This window comes from Eptatretus burgeri, chromosome 10 (genome assembly GCF_056783735.1).
Source record: "Eptatretus burgeri isolate ZD-2024b chromosome 10, Ebu_testis_v1, whole genome shotgun sequence".
Taxonomy (NCBI): Eukaryota; Metazoa; Chordata; class Myxini; order Myxiniformes; family Myxinidae; genus Eptatretus; species Eptatretus burgeri.
Genome location: NC_140970.1, coordinates 10,145,701 through 10,167,142, shown reverse-complemented (window position 1 = coordinate 10,167,142; position 21,442 = coordinate 10,145,701). Strand labels below are relative to the sequence as shown.

The 21,442-nt window shown below is 43.5% G+C and overlaps 1 protein-coding gene across 1 annotated transcript; it reads right to left on the bottom strand.

Annotated features, from left to right (window-relative positions):
- Nucleotides 1–7,542: 7,542 nt before the first annotated feature.
- Nucleotides 7,543–20,813, bottom strand: LOC147017937 (nodal homolog). The gene is made up of 3 exons (XM_085897035.1): nt 20,392–20,813; nt 12,048–12,745; nt 7,543–8,693 (listed from the first exon to the last, which is right to left on the bottom strand). The coding sequence occupies exons 1-3, from the start codon at nt 20,660–20,662 to the stop codon at nt 8,541–8,543; spliced, it is 1,122 nt and encodes a 373-aa protein (XP_085753161.1). The 5' UTR covers nt 20,663–20,813; the 3' UTR covers nt 7,543–8,540.
- Nucleotides 20,814–21,442: the final 629 nt, after the last annotated feature.

The window sequence follows — 21,442 nt, the reverse complement described above, 5'->3', positions numbered from 1 at the left end:
GTACATGTGGGTAGATTTGGATCAGTAAAGGGATTCTCTGCAGGTGTGTGTGCATGCCTACATGCTTGGTTGTGGGTCCCATGTTGGCAAAGTTTCATCCCGTATCTTATGATGATGATGGGTGGTGGAGGTTTTAACTTTTAACCTCAGGAGTGTATGAGTGTTGACGTTTTCTTTTGTCCTCATGACTGTTTCTAAGGCAATTGGTTATTTTATATGAACCGGGTGTGCTTTACAAAGGTTATATGGTTTCTCTTTGTGAGTTTCAAAAGCAAAAAATATTTGATAACACCCGATTTCCTAGCCGTTTTCCGTATTAACGTGTTTTTCCAAATTACTGAGCCAAATTTTTCCATCTGCCACACGCAGCCGTTTATAAAGATTAATGTTTATGCACATCTACCTGAAACGTCTATAATGCAATGTTGTATTTGACCTCCACCACAAAAGGTGAAGGAGGTTATGTTTTCACCCCTCTGTCTGTTTGTTTGTTTGTTTGTTTGTTTTGTGTACAGGATATCTCAAAAAGTTGTGGACGGATATGGATGAAATTTGGTGGGCATGATGGGTGTGTGACAAGGAAGAACAGATCCGGATTCGGATCCGACTACTAGAATTTTAAAAGTGATTCTTCACCATTGAGAGATCAGGCCAAATACGATATATAGCACGATATCTCAAAAAGTTGTGGACCGATTCGGATGAAACTTAGTGGGCACGTTGGGTGTGTGATAAGAAAGAATTGATTCAATTTTGGTGAAGATCCGAATCCGGATTGGGATATGAAAATTATTTAATTTTTTAAGTGACTTCATCATTGAGAGATAGGGCTAAAAACGATGTATAGCATGATATCTCAAAAATGTATTGTGCCCAATATGTTATCATGGATCAGGCATTGCGTGGCAGAGGTATGTACTCTACTGAGTGCCCTTCTAGTTTTAATAATTTGTTTTTTGAAATTACCCCAAAACAAGGGTGAAACTACGCAAGGTTTTTGGGTTGTATACAGTATGTATAGTTGCACTCTCACTTGAATATATTGATCGACTTGAAGAAAGTTCAGGCCCTACTCACTTGCGTTTGGCCTCACGTTGTCATGCGTTGCCTCGGGCGGTGGCTCATTCGCTGAAAATGTGTAATTTTATTTCACATGACGTTTCCCCTTTTTGTATGATCTTCTTTCATTACACGACCTGTCTCTTTGATATAGATACAAGCAAAAATGAATTATACGATTCATTTTTAACAGTTTCTTCAACCATTCTGTTTGAGTGCATAAGCCACTTGCGACGACAATCTTCCATGGCGACACGGTGGCTCGTTTCTACATGAGGACATCTCCGGAGTTAGGAAGGCAAAATCAATTGGAGGATTACAATGAGTAAAAAATGTTTTCAGTTGTTGCAAAGCAATTAATTGCCACATGACAGCAGATAGCCGAGAGGTATGCAAGCTCGCTCTAAGCTATCGAGACTGGGTTTGAATCCCAACCCAGATATAAACTGTCATCCTGGTTTTTCACCGGCAGAGAGATTCATCAACACATGTGCCATCTCTCGGATGGACAATAAACTGGGCATCGCATCTGCCGGAATTCCCCTTTTCCTCTCACTCCCTCCCACCCCTGTCTTTCCCTCTCCCCCCCCTCCCACCCCTCTCTCTCCCTCTCCCACCCCTCTCTTTCCCTCTCCCTCCCCTCTCACTCTCTCTCACAGCCCGTTCCTCTCCCCATCCTCTCTCTCCCACCCCTTTCCTCTCCCCTTCCTCTCTCCCACCCCTTTCCTCTCCCCTTCCTCTCTCCCACCCCTTTCCTCTCTCTCTCTCTCTCCCACCCCTTTCCTCTCCCCTTCCTCTCTCCCACCCCTTTCCTCTCTCTCTCTCTCTCCCACCCCTTTCCTCTCCCCTTCCTCTCTCTCTCCCACCCCTTTCCTCTCCCCTTCCTCTCTCTCTCTCCCACCCCTTTCCTCTCCCCTTCCTCTCTCTCCCACCCCTTTCTGTGACCCTTCTTCTTTCTCCCATCCATATCCCTCTCTCTCGCACCACACCGCTCCCATTCTGTTAAGGACTGATGGTTCAGTTTTGCATTTAAAAATGGCTTCCCCAGAGTGCAACATGTACGAATCTGATTTGGAGTGAGCCAACTGGAGGGGTGCAAAGGTCGTCACATGTGTGAGTATGCATGCATGCAGGCCTTTGCCAGGTAGATAGCATGGGTTTTAAATTCTCCTGCCCAGTTTTATGTACAACCCAGCAGTTAAAAAGAAAATGTTGCTTGGGCATGCTTTATCACCCTTCCCTTCCTCCTCACGCTAACTTCCCTTCCCCTCACACTGCACTGCCTTCCTTCTCTCCCCTTCATACTGCCTTCCCTTCCCTCAAGTTGCCTTCCCTTCCCCTCCCCTCACTGCCTTTCCTCCTACCACTCACACTGCCTTCCCACCCTCCCTCTCACACTGCCTTCCCTCCCCTCCCCCCCACACCACCTTACCTTCCCCCCCCCCATGCTGCCTTACCTTCCCTTCCCGTCACGCTGCCTTACCTTCCCTTCCTGTCACGCTGCCTAACCTTCCCTTCCCGTCACGCTGCCTTACCTTCCTTTCCCCTCACACTGCCTTGCCTTCCCTTCCCCTCACACACTGCCTTCCCTTCCCCTCACACACTGCCTTCCCTTCCCATCATGCTGCCTTCCCTCCCCCACTCTTCACACTTACCACCTCCCAATCCAACTCCCCTTCTCCACCCCCCACTGGACATCTCCGGGCGGGCTCCGCCTGCTGAATTAACATACTGTTTTAACGTACCCCATTTAATTCGATCCTGGACTACCCCCCTCCTGCTTTCTCCACAAATCCCACTACCAAACCCAAGTCGAAAAAAACCCTCCCCCTTTTCCCCTCAATTCCCTGTACTAAATGCAAGTCCAGAATCATTTCCCCTCATGCTTACCTCCTCCCAAACCCCCTCCCCACTTCCCCCCTTATTTTCTCCCCCCATCCTCCTCGCTCCCACCACTTCTCCCAGAGTGTATGGCAAAGTTTGGTGAGGCATTGCTCTCCCCGCCCACCCTTCCTCGCTCTTCCCCCCTTCCTCACTCTCCTCCCTCCTTATCTCACTCCTCTCCCTCCTTCTCTTCCTCCACTCTCTCTCTCTTTCTCTCCCCTCTCCCTCCTCTCTCTCTCTCCACCCCCCATGTCATTTTTAATCTCTCCCCCCCCATTTCCATTTCGCTATCCCCCCCGTTCTCTCTCTCCCCTGTCCACCCTTCCTCCTCTTTCTCCCTCCCCTCCATCCTCTCTCCCTCCCTCCTCTCTCCCTCCCTTCCATCTTCTCTCCCTCCCTTCCATCCTCTCTCCATCCCTCCATCGTCTCTGCCTCCCCTCCATCGTCTCTGCCTCCCCTCCATCCTCTCTCCCTCTGCCTCCCTACTCTCCCGCCTCCCTACTCTCACCCTTCCCTCCATATTCTCACTCCCCTTCATCTTCTCTCTCCCCTCCATCTTCTCTCTCGCTCCCCTCCATCTTCTCTCTCTCTCTCTCCGCTCCATCTTCTCTCTCCCCCTCCATCTTCTCTCTCCCCCTCCATCTTCTCTCTCTCTCTCTCTCTCTCTCTCTCTCTCTCTCTCTCTCTCTCTCTCTCTCTCTCTCTCTCTCTCTCTCTCTCTCTCTCTCTCTCTCTCTCTCTCTCTCTCTCTCTCTCTCTCTCTCTCTCTCTCTGTGTCTGTGTGTGTCTGTGTGTCTGTGTGTCTGTGTGTCTGTGTGTCTGTGTGTCTGTGTGTCTCTCTCTCTCTCTCTCTGTCTCTCTGTCTCTCTGTCTCTCTGTCTCTCTGTCTCTCTGTCTCTCTCTCTCCGCTCTATCTTCTCTCTCTCCCCTCTATTTTCTCTCTCTCCCCTCTGTCTTCTCTCTCTCTCTCCCCTCTGTCTTCTCTCTCTCCCCCATCCTTCCTCCTTCTCCCCCCATGCCCCCCTTAATATTTCCATCAGTGAAGCGATGGGTAGTTTTACATAAAACAAGTAGTGGTACATTGAAAGTACACTGCCCTAATGCCAAATAAACAAATAACAATCCTCCAGAGCATGACATTGGCAGGGCGCCTTTGGCGCCCGGCAATGCCGCCTTGCAGCACATGGAGTTGGAATTGGGAGGGAGCAGTGTGCAATAATTGATTGATTAATTGATAAATTGCAGAATTAAAAATAATAATAATCGTAAAATAATTAATTTGTCAATCAATTGCCGAATAGCACACCTTAACCACCACCGTTTCATCTGAATCTGTAACTTTTTGAAAATTAAGTAATTAATCGAAAAATGAATAATTAATTGATAATTCAATAAATCAAAAATACCCTTCATAGCCAAATCACTTGGTCACTGTCACGTACAAATATCATCTTCCCAGCTCAAAATATGCCTGACATATTGCAAGGATCAGAAAGAAAATAAGTAATGAATCAATTAATGAATCAATTGTCAAAATAAAAATTGTCAAAAAAACATAAAGTTTTTGTCAAAGCTCATCTTCACTTTTGTCCCCAAATTTCTGCTTCCAAGCTCAAAGGATGGCTGAGATATTGTTACGAATCTGGAAGCCATGTGCACACAGACACCCAGAGTCCCCTTAGCTTAGTTATTTCAATAAGTATGTGTTTATAGTTAGAATCCTTCCTTCTGTCTAATGGGAATTACATGTGTGCGCTACGAGTTATTTTGTAGTCAGGTTTGTTACATCCTCATCAACAACGACATCAACAACAACGACACCACCCTCACTCGACCCGGTCGCCATTACGCACGTGTTCGGGACCACGGACGTGAGCGGAGGTTCCGTCACCTCAGGGCTGGCTCCGCCTTAGCCAGATGGAGTGTTCGGCCCGACCAATGAAGGGCCACTACGAGTCGCCTGACAACCGACCGTCCAATCAGGAGGCGAGTGGCGAGGAAAAGAAACCCCTCCCACCTCAAGAAGAGGGGTGTGGTGGTCAGGACGAGTGTGTTCTGCAGGATTGTGGCGATAATGGTCTGCGGTCTTGGTCTCGATTAGCGGTTGGCGGTCGTGGTTCGAGCGGTCTGCGGTCCTCTGCGGTGGCGCACCGTGGTGGTGGTGACCGAACAGTGTGGTGGTGCTCAAGCAGCCAGGGTCATGGGCCGTTGACTTCGGGTCGTGGATTCGAGTCCCACTGCGGTAGTTCGAGTCGGTGTGACCGCACGAGGCGGGACAGGTACCCCGGCCCGGCTCTACCGAACTAAACCCATGGGGTCCATTTCTTTTGTGTGTGCATGTCCGTGGACCCCGTCTTTAAGTATGATTGATTATTGCTTTTGCTCATTGTACATTGCCTGCCTTTTATTCGTGATAACTCTGCTCTGTGTCCCCCTCCCCGATTATTGTTATAAATAAACCCCTGTTAAATGTACCAGCTCGTTTTCTGTGCTTTCTTTCATTGGCCTAGCAAGGTGCGTATTGAGAATTAGTGAGGTTGTCATTGGGACCGGCACGGCTTTGGTAACTTCCGCTCGGTTACGCCGGATCTGAGTCGGTGATAGCGACTCGATTCGGACAAAGTCGGCCGAGGGTGTGGTTTCCCCGGTAGTTGGACGGCATGAGTACTGAGGTAAATTGGAATTAGACAAGTGGACCCTACCTCACGCCATCAAAATATTGGCGACCACGGTCCTCTAAGTGACCCGTGACCTTTTGGAGTTGTCCGAGAGTCACAACCTAAATTCCGGGTGTTCGGTGTGAGGCAACTCTACTGCTCCCCCTGGTGGTCGTTTATCGCCGCCGAACCCCGGCCCACAACAATATCACCCAGACAAGCAAGAAAGAAAGACAATAATTAATCTATAAATTGATCAATCTATAAATCAAAAATACCCTTGATAGCGAAATCACTTGGTCACTGTCATGTCCAAATATCAGCTTTAATTGTTACATTTGAAATCGGTTATTAAACATTAAACAACACTAAAAGTGATGGAATAAACTACAAACTTGGCAAAGAGTGGAGCCGCATAGAAATCCATTGACCAAACAACAGCAGGGAGACAATTCAAAGCAAGATTCCAAACAAAATCAGTTCTTTCGCTTGAGCAGTCACGCTTAAAAAAAAAAAAATCGAGTACACGTAAAGTATTCATTCTCACTGATTCACAATGTAAGCAAAGGCTGGAACTTTCTCCATTCATGAGAATTTCCTTGAGTGGATTTATTTAAATAATTATTGGCCAGGGTTCCCATCAAGCAAAATATCGCTTTCTATAATGTCAGACCTCAATATCATGTGAGGCCACGGGCTTTACACCGACCAGCCTTCGAGCAGGATGTTATTGAAAATGTAGCGACGAATTTGGTGACGAACGTGATCTAATACTCGCATCGTTATTTCCGCAGATGTACCGAGTACCATCGGGCACAGATAAACAAACCTCTATTCTACATGCAGGTCGGAGTGAAAAAAAGTGTCTACTTGGCAAAAATTTGTATGAAAGAACAAATCTGACTTTTGAAACATTTCAAAAACAAATTGTCCGAGCATGTACGGTATATTAAAAAAACAACAATATATTGCCATGGAAAGTGTTTGCTCGCACATTTGCACACAGTATTGTATGTTTGTTGAGAGCCGGGGTGCTATCAGGACAGCTCAGAGGCGAGGCAATTGCTTCTGTTTTTTCTTTGTCTTTTATGGGTACATGCATGCAAAAGTAGCATAATTTTATGGCCACACTGCTGTGCTACTGATCAATGCAGTGCCTCCTGTAGGTTAGAGCAGGAATTTGTAATTTGTTCAGGTTGCCAGTGATAGTTCGCCTACTCTTCGCGAAGAACACCGTGGGATCTCTAACGTCGACCAACTAATGCCGGTAGGTGGGATGCCGAGTTTAACGTCCATCCGAGAGAACCTGCCTGTGAAACACCAGGATGACAGTTTATAGTTGAGCCGAGATTCAAACCCAGACAAGGCAACTCAGAGGCGAGTGTGTGTCCCTCGAGGATCCTGCCAGCCCTTGGCATATTGCATTTGAGCTCTCCAGCATGGGTTCAATTACCAACCTAACCATAAACTGCTGTCATGGTGTCACACAGACAGGGTGTTGCATGAACGCGTGAATGTTTATTTCGATGAGACATGAACTTGGAGTTATATCCGCGAGCATTCACTAGGTTCATGATAAAGATGCCGTCGCACCTTTCAAAATTCCTTTATGTGCCGTTAACCTGACCAAGTTCCAAATTCCTGCTGTAACATTGAGTGGTATCGCATCGGCAACAACAAAAATAGTGCCTCAATGGGGATGCAACCGGTAAAATAAATTTATGATGGGATCTCTGTCAAATATTCCATTGCTAGGTATATATAGATAATGTCGACGTACTACAGAGCACTCGTAGTAGTGATATTGGGGCAACTTAGCATAACAATTGTGCATTTTGTGAGGAAAGCACCAAATTTGGCACACTAGTAGCCTATCATATTATGAACAGATTTGGATATTGGGCCATCTCAAATTTTTTGATGGCAGTGGAAAATGGCTGCCACAGCCATCAGAGGCTGAATTTGAGATGGCCCAATATCCAAATCTGTTCATAATATGATAGGCTACTAGTGTGCCAAATTTGGTGCTTTCCTCACAAAATGCACAATTCTTATGCTATATTTAGCTTAGTTGTCCCACTATGAGCAAAAAAAAAAGTCCATCAAAAGCTTCACAACTTACTTTACATTTCCTGTAATATTGTGGAAATCAGTCTGTCTGTTAAAGTTTGCGGCTTGTATTCTTCGAGAAGCCCACACCTGGTAACCCTCCAGAAACCTAAGTTTGATGTTCACCTCCAGTCCTTCATCCTTTATCTTGCTTGTGGAACTGACTCCCTATGACTGTTGTCCCAGGCTCTTCCTTCTGCTCTCTCGAGCATTCCGCCCATCAACACCGTTTGGTTTCTCCCACACACTCTTGATCTGTTCTACCCTCACTGACCATGAACCCCTTTCAGTCCCTGCCATTCCCCTACTCACACTTCATTATATTTTTCCTTTTTACTTTTTTGTCTGCCTTTTTCACTCGACCGCCATCACCCCTCCTCCCCGTTGGTTTATCAAATTGCTGCGTGCTGCTAATTTAACTTCTCCATAAGCCTTGACTTGTGTAAAAGAAGAGCTGTTTGTTGTCGTTTTGGTTTTTCAAAAGATTACTTTTGTGTACATTGTAGCAGAATCATGACTCGATGGGAATGACATTTTAAACATATGAAGCAACAGTTGCACTATAATTATTTTAACTACATCATTATTCATTGTGATTAATTGTCTGCATGTTTCAAAAATATAAAATTGTAATAATAACCTCTATGGGAAGGATATTACTGTGCACCAGTATAAAAACACCAACCACACCAAATAAATTATATATAAATTTAAATTATTATACATGTACATTGTCAAATTTTGGAAGTCGAGGAATATGGGGGTAAAGGTTAGGCTGAGATGTAGATGGCTAAAGAATGTGAAGTCTCAGAATAACAGTGGTTCGAAGTGTCAGCGACAGCCGCATTCTTCAACCACCACATCAGTGAGAGTGCGCAGGTGCACTGCATCTGCCTCGCGATAGAGCAAGTTCCGTGCGCTGTGCCGTATGGGTGAGCAGCATGGCGCAGGAACGCGCTCAGGCTCAAATCTCCGAAGTAAACTCTGTGGGAGGTGAAGGTGGAGAGGGTAAGTGGCTCAAGATCATGGTGAACAGAAATTTCAGGAGTGGAAAGAATAACCAGAATGAAAAGAAGCGATATGAAAGAAGGTGAGAAAATTAAACAAGTACTAAAGGAAACAGATAAAACTTCCATGTATTGGCCGATACATTATGGAAATGTTTACATCTTCCTCAGATCCTTCAAAGTTTCATCATCAATCTGGTTGTTTGTAGTCTTGCCCCGAAGGGGATGTGAAACCATTGCAACGCGTCTGTCCGTCTGTGTCCGTGTCTACATTTTCGTTCTGCAATCGCTTGTCCGATCGATATGAAACTTTAAACATAGGATGGATGCCCCATGTAGAATACTGTATTTTATTGCTAACTCTGATGTCATAGGTCACATGGTATGGCAGCCATATTGGATTGAAGGAAAAACAAGCTCAAATGAGCTAAGATCCTCGTCCTCTGAATGATGACGTCATAAAACGAATATGACGTCATTGTGATGTATCGGGTTTGCGATAAATTATCCGTGCTAATGCCCGGCTTGATTCCCGCAAACAAAATTCAAACAGCCTGCCTAGTTTCGGAGATAATGATATCGGCGATTTCCATTAGCGGCGATATTATGACGTCAACTTTTTTCTAGGAAGAATTTCCAAAATCGGAGATGGTTACTGCCTGCGCGTGGGCTTTCTGCATATACGTGGCAAGTTTCACGAAGATCCGATGAAAACTCTGGGTTGTGAAACAAAAAATGTCAAAAAATAGGAATGACGTCGTAAAAATTGATATCACGTCATAGTGATGTATCATGTGTGCGGTAATTAATCTCTGCTAATGCCCTGTTCGATTCACGCAAACAATTCAAAAAGCTTGCCCAGTTTCGGAGATAATTTTTTAGGCAATTTCCATTAGCGGAGATATTTTGACGTCATAACTTTTTTTTCTAGGAGGAATTTTCAAAATCGGAGATGGTTACTGTCTGCGCAGGGAGTTTTTACACATATATGCCAAGTTTCAGGAAGTTTCGATGAAAACTGTAGGCTGTGAAACAAAAAAGTCCACAAGAAGAAGATGAAGAACAACAACGTGAGTAAGACTTTGAGATCCTCCACGAGGATCTAAAAATTGACACTATTTTCTCCAAAACCGCTCAATAAACAAAACTGAAACTTGGCATATGTCATCAACTCCCCATGGGAGTATATGGAGTGATAATGATGACGTCATTGGTGAAGTGGTATTCCAGTCATAATTGGGTGAATTGAAATCCTTACCCGAAAAATCTGAAATTTCATATATCTGATCTATGACCGGATGTGAGTGAAGAATTAAATTTATGACGTTCATAACCAATGCCAAGAAACTATGTGATATAATATGGCACATGGATGATACATCAGTGGGCCATAATAGTCGTGTGTGTGCTCAGTTAACAATGGTATTTTCGTTCAGAATGAATGTGCGAGGCGAGACTATGCACTCTACAAGTGCTGTGCTAGTTTTTCATGCAATACTGCTATCACAAAGTATACCAGTGGGTGTAGACTGAGGGAATAAAACTACCATGAACCCTTCTGTAAAAAAATTAAAAAATTAAAAACTTAAAAACTAAAAAAAACCCTCTTTTATACCTTATCACCTGGAACTTGCAAGGCGAAATCCTGATGCAGATGCTTTGTGTTATTCACATGTGCTTATATTTTTAATAAGTCACATTTGGGCAAGTTATATTTTGTTACAATTGCTAGTTATTGGTGAGCAGATAATCACAAAATGGCACTTCCAATAGCGTATTTCGTTCCAGCGTCAGAAAACGGCAATTTATTGGATTAATGTATCTTATTCATAGAAATTTATGAACAGCCCTCATAAAACAAATATGGTGATGTGTTGTGCATTCAAAAAGTTCTACAAACGAGATATCACGATTGTCCAGGACAGGCCAAAACAAGACAGAGCATTGAACAATGATGATCTCACTGGAGTACATAGATTCAAGTAGATCTGAGAAAGCATGGAAGATCTACATGAAAGCCGATTTGCTTGTGGACTCGGTCTCACTTCTCACTCTCTGACACACAAAGCGGTGGCATGTCTTGGACTATTGGACATCTTTCCGAATACCCTACAAATAATTATGGAATTAATCAAATCCTTCATTAATGAAATCTTTCTTTTACTGGCTACATTTGGGAAAGGCTTGTCAATGTATCTAAATGCAGCAAAATGAATGTATAACGTATTGTTAATGCAGTCTTATCTACGTGCTTGCTCAATGGTACTAACAAGCGCTACCAACAGAGGTGGATCATAAATCTAAATAATTACATCAATTAATGCAAATAACTAATTAATTCAGCTGCTGTCTGCACATGTCCAAGAAAGAGTTTCTCCTTTAACACCCCCCCTCCCCCGTCCCCCCTCCCCCTTTCCTCCCCCATGCTGTTTCTTCATTGAATCTGACATTTCTAAGGTTTGACAGCATTTCAAAAAATTGAAGTTAAATGCCTTTAGGCCACCATTTAAAGCATCATGTTGTACATGTTTGCCTTTTGTAATCGAGGTTCGTGCCACCATTCTGATCTTTGTCGCTGTTCGAAGTAACAAGGTAGTATTTGATTCTACATGACAGTCGTCAATGCTGAAATACTGTATTCCTTTGAAAATCTGGTTTAAAACTATTGAGTGAAAAGTTTTTGTCCACTGCTCTCGTCTGTATTTATCCCAACTTGCAACGCCGACCCCTTGAAAATCCTCTGCATTCACAGTTTAAAACATTGAAGCCATTCGGAGTTCCAGGATTTTTCCAAGATGTTTGCATCTATTTTTTTCAAATTAACATTTGGATGTTATGTTTTTGTGTTTATATCCACGAAACAAATGTTTCATGGATGTTCAGACTTTCTGTACAATTTTGAATATTGCACATTCGTATTGCATTGTTAGCTCGAGTGACCACGTGATGGAACAAGCTGGAGGTCGACCAAGAATCTGGACTCTACTGGGCTATGCAGAATATTTGAGGTTTGTGGCCAGATGAACAGCTGGCAGATCCATAGCAGCCACCCTCCTGGATGGAGTTGACTGACACCTGATCTGACCTGAGTAATCGTATTGGAATATTTCCGAATATGACCCAATCACAAAACTGAACTTTCTACACTTAGAAGCTACCCAACTGCTTGGCTATCTTTGGGTATATTTGAAACCACCCAACGTACAACTTCTTAGTAGGCATACCTTTTGTCATTTCCTATGACAGGAGCAGTGACATATTTAGAATCACCATTTGCGTTGTTCTAGCAATTAAAAAGAGACATTCTTGATTATGTGAGGCCTACACCCACCTGCATGTATGCGTGGTTCGTGGGCTTGTAACGATGGTCCACTGGACTGGGGCACTCGCCTTCACAGCGAAATGCATTAAAGCGCATGGGATACACCACAATATCCCCCCAACCAAGCAGTTGAAAATCGATGAGGAGATCAACGCGCCGACACATTGAAGTCTCAGCTATGGTCCAGCCATGTCGCCGGTTCCTGCTTTGAGATAACGGGCGTACCGCCTCATCCATCACATACTTTGACTGTGTGGCAGCATGCAATAGGGATGGAGGAACGCTGGGTTGCAGGGACCTGATACTGCGTGAGTAAAGCACAAGGAACACATGCTGCACAATCAGGTGCCTGATCCATCGTCCTGATCTTCGAGGGTGCTGAGCTCGCTGGCGTTGGCTGCGCTGCTTTGTTCTCCAGTGAAGGCCCATGTTGTTCCCTGAAAGCCAGCGTGTCACTGCATCTGTCACATTGTAGATCCTCCAGGCATTGGTACCCAGGGCATCATGGGATGGAGAGGCACGCAGAAATCCAAAAGCTTGAGGGTACACACCTAAAGTAGACACCGCTCGCAGGTGGATGAAGGCACGACGACTTGAGGAGAATGCCGGGATGCGGATGCGCAGTTCTGCGAAGGTCAAGTGCTCATTTGTGGGAATTCCAGAAAGGTCGAAGGAAATGCGCCACTGCGAGGCCCGTTGCTTGCATTCTTTTTGTGGTACATAGTGAAGGAAATGGGGACAAGAGTTAGATGGTTGTGGGGGGGGGGGGAGTAAGGGTGAAAACTTTTTTTGGGGTCCTAACATAATATTCGATGAAACATCAATTGTAGTTCACTTGTATTATAAGACTGTAATTAATTATTATGTTCATATATGATCTGATCCCTTGTTTAAATAAAAATCTTCTGTTCTAAACCCAATGACCCTAAGTCCTCACACCTTGGGGGCAAGGAATGGGAGTCAAATCCCAAAAATCATTACATATTTCATGTGTCCCCCAATGTCGATTTAATATACTAGATTTCATAAAGAAATGTTTAAAAATGTGTTAGTAATTGCATTTTTGAGCTTTGACCTTTTAACCCTGCCCCAGGGCAACATCAGCACCAAAATGATACTGCCTTGTACCTTCTTGTCATCTGTTGATCATAACTACCAAATTTGGTGAATTTCTGCACAACTGTTTATGAGGAGATAGCATTCGGACGGACAGACAGACAGCCGGAGCCAATTGAATTATTCCACCGTTTTTTATTTTTTATTTTATTGAAGCGTGAGGATAACAACAACCTGTACCATACTCTTTACAGAGCATTGGTGCAACTGAAGCAGTTTATTGGCAAGGGCTATACTAGGTGGTTTGCCATTGCCTTCCCAACAATGTTTGTCAATGGTCTATCTTTTTTTTAAAGTTTCTGAGCATCAAGCAAAGAAGCAGCAAGTAGCTTTATTTTCTTTTTTACCCTACACATGTGAAGCAAAAAGAGCGGTTAGTCTGTTGGTTCATGTTATCTGTCTGTCTGTATCTGCAAACCTCAGTTTATGACCGAGGAGCAACTTAATTCCCATTGAATGTTATATTTTGAAAACAAATCAGAAAGCAAACCTGTAGTTTTGCAGTACCTAGGCTCTGAATTTAGCAAAATTGTACGGAATTTCATCCTGATCATGCGTGCGCAGAGAAGAATGAGATTTATTTTTACTCTGTCTGCCTGTCTGGCAGTCAAACAAAATTGAAAATCATTTCAAACAGGAAACTTGCTGTTTTTCAGGACGTTATAAAGGACACAAACAACAGGCATGAAGAACTAATGTAATGCGTTAAATAAGGTAAAAGACACTGTATCAACAGGGGTAAACTTCCAAAAAGTTTTTTTCAACAACCTTTAAAATATTTATTTCATGTGAATTGAACTATATACTTGAACAATGTAGAACACAAATCGCCTTTTTGGTGTTTTTGTCAAAAACCTGTTTAAGCAGTACTTGGAAAAATATTCATGCCCTGAGTGCAAAGTAACTGAGAATCAGCATTCACATCATCTCGTGTGCCGAGGACAGAGTAACTGTGTGAGATTCTGCATTCAGATAAATATGGCGGCACCCAGTATTGCTTGTTTAGTGCATCTTTTTCTCAAAAGATTGTCCCAAAATTGTCATTTTCTCCAAGAAGCGTTGGCAGAAGGTTTGTAATTGCGCAGGTGGATGGATAAACCTTGATGGTAGTGAAAAACACATCTCAGCGGAGCATCGTCGGCTCTTCACTGCTCTATTTGACCCGTCAAGTTCATATGGTTGTCACAACGCCTGTTATGCAAGATTCATGAACAAAACAAACATAGATCATGCTTGGAAACACAAAGCAAGAATTTAAAAGACTCTTCCCCATCCTTTTTCTTGAGACTGCACGGTGTAAGGTGTCCGATGAACTCTCCAATTTAATGAAGTTTTTGGTATGACCCAGCTATGGTTTGAACCACCAACCTCCCAGAGTCACAGCGGATGCTATGAGCCTATCACCATTACACCACCAAGTCTGGCTCACAATTCATGGTACTGCCATGGTGAATGAGACCACAATGAGTCTGCTTTTGGGTGTGTTCTTAAAAAGCATATGCAATATGATGCACAATTTTACTGGTTTACTGAATGTGGGGGAAATTTGAAACTAATAAAAACATGCATTCTTGAAGATGGGGAGGATAGGAGAAGGGGGGAGGATGGGAAAAGGGGGGGAGGGAGGCTGTTTGTGTGTAGCAATGTTCCAATCCATATAATTTTACTGTATTGGTGGCCCAGTGTAATTATCTGTTCAGATACTTTTCACCTTTGTGGCTGTTGTATACTATTTATGTATGAATTTTAACTTGCTTTATATTTTTTATTTTTTTATTTTTTAGGAAATTATGAACAGGAGGAGGCGATTCGGCCCATCATGCCTGCACCACAATAATACCAGATTTGATAAATCCATCAATACCCCTTCCCTTTGTGTGTTTCCTTTTGGCTGTTAAATTGGTGCTCATTTCACCAACCTTGGAAGGATGACAGGCTGAATCAACCCCCTGGTGTTAATTCAGCGGGAAACAAGGCTTGAACTCAGGACCATAGGATCCAAAGCCACCACCCTAACCGCTAAGCCAACACCAGATTGTCGTAGTTGAGCGATGGAGGACTTTGAGGATTAGTTAGATTAGTGGACTTTATGACATCCCTTTTTCTTCTTGTATATTGTATTAATTTGATGTTATTCCTCAGATTCAATATGAATTAATGATCATGAGTTAACCCACATGGGAGTGATTTATAAAACTTCCTTTGATTTGATTTATAATAATGGACCATTTTATGTGGACAACTTCATTGTACATTCCAATCCTTATGTTCTTTTTGGGTTTTTTTTTTTTGTGATTGATCAAATGTTTGATATTTATATGAAATGTTGAATGTATAATGCATTTGTAAATTGTCATACAATTCAGCGGAAGCTGCGAAATGAAAATAAAACAACTGAATTGAATTAACAAGCTCAAATGAGCTAAGATCCTCGTCCTCTTAATGATGACGTCATAAAAACGAATATGACGTCATTGTGATGTATCAGGTTTGCGATAAATTATCTGTGCTAATGCCCGGCTTGATTCCTGCAAGCAAAATTCAAACAGCTTGCCTAGTTTTGGAGATAATGGTGTAGGCAATTTCCATTGGCGGCGATATTATGAAGTCAACTTTTTTTTCTCGGAAGAATTTCCAAAATCGGAGATGGTTTCTGCCTGCGTGTGGACTTTCTGCATATACATGGCAAGTTTCACAAAGATCCGATGAAAACTCTGGGTTGTGAAACAAAAAATGTCAAAAAATAGGAATGACGTCATAAAAATTGATATGACGTCATAGTGATGTATCATCATATGTGCGGTAATTCATCTCTGCTAATGCCCTGTTCGATTCCCGCAAACAGAATTTAAAAGGCTTGCCTAGTTTCGGAGATAATTTTTCAGGCGATTTCCATTAGCGGAGATATTTTGACGTCATAACTTTTTTTTCTAGGAGGAATTTTCAAAATCGGAGATGGTTACTGTCTGTGCAGGGTATTTTTTACATATATACACCAAGTTTCAGGAAGTTTCGTTGAAAACTGTAGGCTGTGAAACAAAAAAGTCCACAAGAAGAAGATGAAGAACAACAACGTGAGTAAGACTTAGAGATCCTCCACGAGGATCTAAAAAGTATGAATATTTTCTTGTAATTTCCACCCAGTTCGGACGTGTTTGTGAACTGGTCTTTTGCGATGATGGCTCCTCGATTTACCCAGAATAGAAAACCATTTTCATTGTACAATATTTCATTATTATATTGAATAAAGTTGGGGCGGCAGGAGGTCTGGAGGTATGCACACTCGCCTCTAAATATGTCTATCCTGGGTTTGAATCCCAACCCAGCTATAAACTGTCATCCCGGTGTTTCACAGGCAGGGTGATTCATCAATGTATGTGCCGTGTCTCAGATGGACGTTAAACTGGCGTCCTGTCTGCCGACATGAGTTGGTGGATGCAAAAGTTCCCACGGTGTCCTTCACAAAGAGTAGGCGAGCTATCACCGGCACCCGAAATGTATTCCAATTTCCTGCCCTTATGACTTAGCCGAGTCAGGCCTGGTCAGCTGGTTCATGAAAGACTTGGGGCAAAAACTTCCCTCAGCCAACCCCACAAGAATGTTAGAATAATTGTTGCTGTTATATCAGAAGAATGAGAAGATTGATTAAAGCCATTTAAATTAAATAATCCCGTTTTTTAATTTATTGTTTTGAAGTTGATAGCAGCATTAAAGTGTGCAGGTTGGCAGAGTTGCTTAGAGGTATGCACACTCACCTTTGAGTTGTCTCGCATGGGTTTGAATCTCGACCAAACTATAAACTGTCATCCTGGTGTTTTACATGCAAGGCGATGAAACATCAATACATGTGCCATCCATCAAATGAACCTTAACCTGGAAGACTCCTGCCAGTATTGAACATTGGTGAACGTTGAAGATCCCACAGTGTCTTTTCCGAAGATGAAGCGAGTTATTTCCGGGACCCTGAACTAATTACAAATTCCAGCCTCAACTGTGGTAGCAATTGATCTGATCTTCTCAGGTTAGTATTCCCAGATATTCCTTGACACTGCTTTGCACCGCTTGCTATCCCAGAGCTCCTGCACTACAAAACAAAAAACAAATAGTGCGACGCACTGCCATATTTGTCTGAATGCTGAATCTCACAGTTACTCTTCCCTCAAGGCATGAGGCAGCGTAAATATTTTTCGAAGTACTAGAACTGCTAAACACAAGGTCTTTGAAAGTGCTAATAAGGTGATTTGTGCTCTTCAGTGTTCAAATATATAATTTACCTGAAATAAAATGGAGGTTTTAAAAGCATCAGGACAATTTTTTTTATTTTTTGGAAGTTGACCGCTGTTGATGCACCGTATTTCACACCACCTTATTTAACATGTTAATTAAATTGGTTCTTCGTGTCTGTTGTTTGTGTCCTTTATGACGTCCCTAAAAACAAGTTTCCTCTTTGGAATGATTTTCATTTTGTTTGGTTGCCAGACAGACAAAAAGAGTAAATGAAAAATCACTCATGGAGTGACACTTGGCAAAAAGGAACGGCACTCGGTAGAGCCCATACCTCCGCCAGGCTGAACAGTTAACATTTAGCATCCCACTGATAGGTCGGATCTGAATCTGGACCTTAACTAAAATCTAATCGGCTTGTTCTTGTCACCTAAGCAACTCATCGACCTAGTTTGGTAATAAGACGTACACAACTTTTTGAGACGTCATCGTTTTTGAACTCATCTCTCAACGGTAGAGAATCACTAAAAAAAATTATTGTATCCAGATCCGGATTCGAATCTTCACCAAAACTGAATCAATGAGTCCTTTTCACACACCCAACATATCCACCAAGTTTCATCCGAATCCGTCCACAACTTTTTGATATATCGTGCAATATCGTTTTTAGCCCCATCAATGGTGAAGAATCAGTTAAAAATGAAATAATTCTCTTATCCAGATCTGGATTCGAATCTTCACCAAAACTGAATCAATGAGTCCTTTTCACACACCCAACGTGTCCACCAAGTTTCATCTGAATCCATCCACAACCACAACTTTTTGAGATATCGTGCAATATCGTTTTTAGCCCTATCAATGGTGAAGAATCAGTTAAAAATGAAATAATTATCTTATCCAGATCTGGATTCGGACCTTCACCAAAATTGAATCAATTCTTCCTTGTGGCATTCCCAACCTGTCCATTAAGTTTCGTATGGATCCATCTGTAATCTTTTGAGATATTGTGCAAAATATAATCTTTGGCCCTATCTCTCAATGGTGAAGAATCACTTGAAAAATTCTCAGATCCAGATCCGGACTCGGACCTTCATCAAAATCGAATCAATTGGTCCTTGACACACACCCAACATATTCACCAAGTGTCATCCGAATCCATAAACAACTTTTTGAGATATCATACAACATCGTTTTTTGTCTCATCTTTCATTTGTGAAGAATCACTTAAAAATTAAATAATTCTCGTATCCGGATCCGGATTCGGATCTTCACCAAAACTGAATCATTTAATCCTTGTCACACACGCAATCTGTCCACCAAGTTTCGTCCGAATCCATCCATAAACTTTTGAGATATTGTGCTATATATCGTTTTTCATCCCATCTCTCAACAGTAAAGAATCACTTGAAAAATTCTCAGATCTGGATCCGGATTCAGATCTTCAACAAAAATTAAGTGTTACTGTCCTCGGCCGGTCACCGACACACATAATTTCAGAACGATTGCTTGAAAACTGTGGCCAAAAATCGTGTGAGAAAGAGACAAACAGACAGACAGGCAGACAGACAGACAGGCAGACAGACAGACAGACAGACAGACAAAGTGAACCAATTGTTTAACCCTGCATGTTGCTTCGTGTGCTTCTTGTGCGCAGGGTAATTAACAAATCCAAGTGTTCATACGTCACGTGTGAATGGCCACCTCTGACTATGAAGGGCAAACAAACCAACAAAAACGACATCATGCCAAGTACATGAATGTGCCCATTGCCCAACAATACGTTTTTCAGTGGGTTTAGCTTGTTTAACGTCCATCTCACCCAATCCTCCTGACCGTTCCCCAGGTTCATGATACAGCTGCTGCTCCTTGAACTGCTCAACTTCACCTGGAATTGAATCTACAGGTACGCCGAATCAAAACTTTTTTTTCTTAATGCGTACAAAATGTTCAGAAAGTTCTCAGAGCGAGATACTTGTAATCACCAAGGATTTAGTCTGTTGTTGGCTCAGTGGTTAGGGTGGTGGCTTGGGATCCGAGGGTCCTGAGTTCAAGCTCCGCCGGTCGATGAATTAATACACCAGGGGGTTGACTCAGCCCGTCATCCTTCCGAGGTCGGAAAAATGAGTACCAGTTCCAGCGTGTGTACTGATGTAGGGGCACTGCATCAGCGACACAGTCGCGCTTCAAGAAATGATAGCTACCCCGGCAGCTAAGCTGCCATACGACCACCACCACCAAGGATCGGTATTTTTAATCTGTCAACATACAGACATCATCACCATGTACCATGGTCTATGCAGAGCGTTGGTGCCGCCCAAGCAGTTACTCGGCTACGATCCTGGATGGGACCACCAATCTCGCACAGCATGTTAGGGCAACAGTTTGTAATTTGTTCAAGGTGCCGGCGATAGCTCACCTACTCCTCGCGAAGGACACCTCGTTGGATCTTTGACATCCTGCAACTAATGCCAACAGATGGGACGCCCGTTTTATTGTCCATCCGAGGGACTGGTACACACATCGATGAATCACCCTGACTGTGAAACACCACAATAACAGTTTACCATCGAGATTTAAACCCAGGCGAGATCGCTTCGAGGTGAGTGTGCATACCTCTCGGCCATCCTGCCGGCACATACAAGTATGTATCATCAAAATGAAACACCAAATACTCCATTGGAGTCATCAGGAGGACCCTCGATAGGATTTCGGGTTTCGGGTCTCCCCTCCTCTTACCCTTAAACCTCCCCACGAGGTGCAACCCAAGTGAGCCTTGCAAAAAAAAACAATTTGTAAGCATTCACCTCTCCGTGGACATATAATTAATATCAGTAATGATATATTTATTTTTCATCATGTATATTAATTAATTAATAATTAATGAGGTTCTGGACCATCGTGAGTATTCCCGTTCGGAGAACATTTTGAAGACCCCTCGTGAGATTCCAAGTTGGCCCCCTCTGGAGAGATTTTTTTTTTAAACCTGTTAAAATCCTCGAGAGACTCGACTCACCTTGCGCCGTGACGCTGCGCACCGTGTCTGCCAGGGTCATCGCTCCACCTCGCAGCTCTCGGAGTGCGGCGCTCGCCTCCAGTCCCCGGTAAAGGCGCATCATGTACTCGTGAGGACGGGCGGTGTCTGCGTCCGTGTTCCGGAGGCGGAAAGGTCGCCACGATTGCGCACCACCATGGATGTGCTCGGCTGCGCCGCTTGTTGCTCCGAAGATCAAGTGAATCGCGAGAAGGGACAAGAGAGCTGCAGCCGTGGATCTCGGGTCTCCCATCTTGGTTGAGCCGCTCCAATTATACCTTTCGGTCGCTTTGACTCACAATAACTTATGTTTACATGACGATTCATCAGAGGATGCTTGCACGCAATGTGTGGAGCGGGACTTCAAAAACGATGACTAACGTGTTCGGGGAGGAGCTTGTGGGGGCGATATCTTACGGCTCTCACGGCAATAACGGCTCTTACGGCTCTCACGGCAATTACGGCTCTTACGGCAATTACAGCTCTTACGGCTCTTACAGCAATTACGGCTCTTACAGCAATTACGGCTCTTACAGCTCTCACGGCAATTACGGCTCTTACAGCTCTTACGGCTCTTACAGCAATTACGGCTCTTACAGCTCTCACGGCAATTACGGCTCTTACGGCTCTTACAGCTCTTACGGCTCTCACGGCAATTACGGCTCTTACGGAAATTACGGCTCTCACGGCTCTCACGGCAATTACGGCTCTTACGGAAATTACGGCTCTTACGGCTCTCACAGCAATTACGGCTCTTACGGAAATTACGGCTCTTACGGCTCTCACGGCAATTACGGCTCTTACGGAAATTACGGCTCTTACGGAAATTACGGCTCTTACGGCTCTCACGGCAATTACGGCTCTTACGGAAATTACGGCTCTTACGGAAATTACGGCTCTTACGGCTCTCACGGCAATTACGGCTCTTACGGAAATTACGGCTCTTACAGCTCTCACAGCAATTACGGCTCTTACAGCTCTCACGGCAATTACGGCTCTTACGGAAATTACGGCTCTTACGGAAATTACGGCT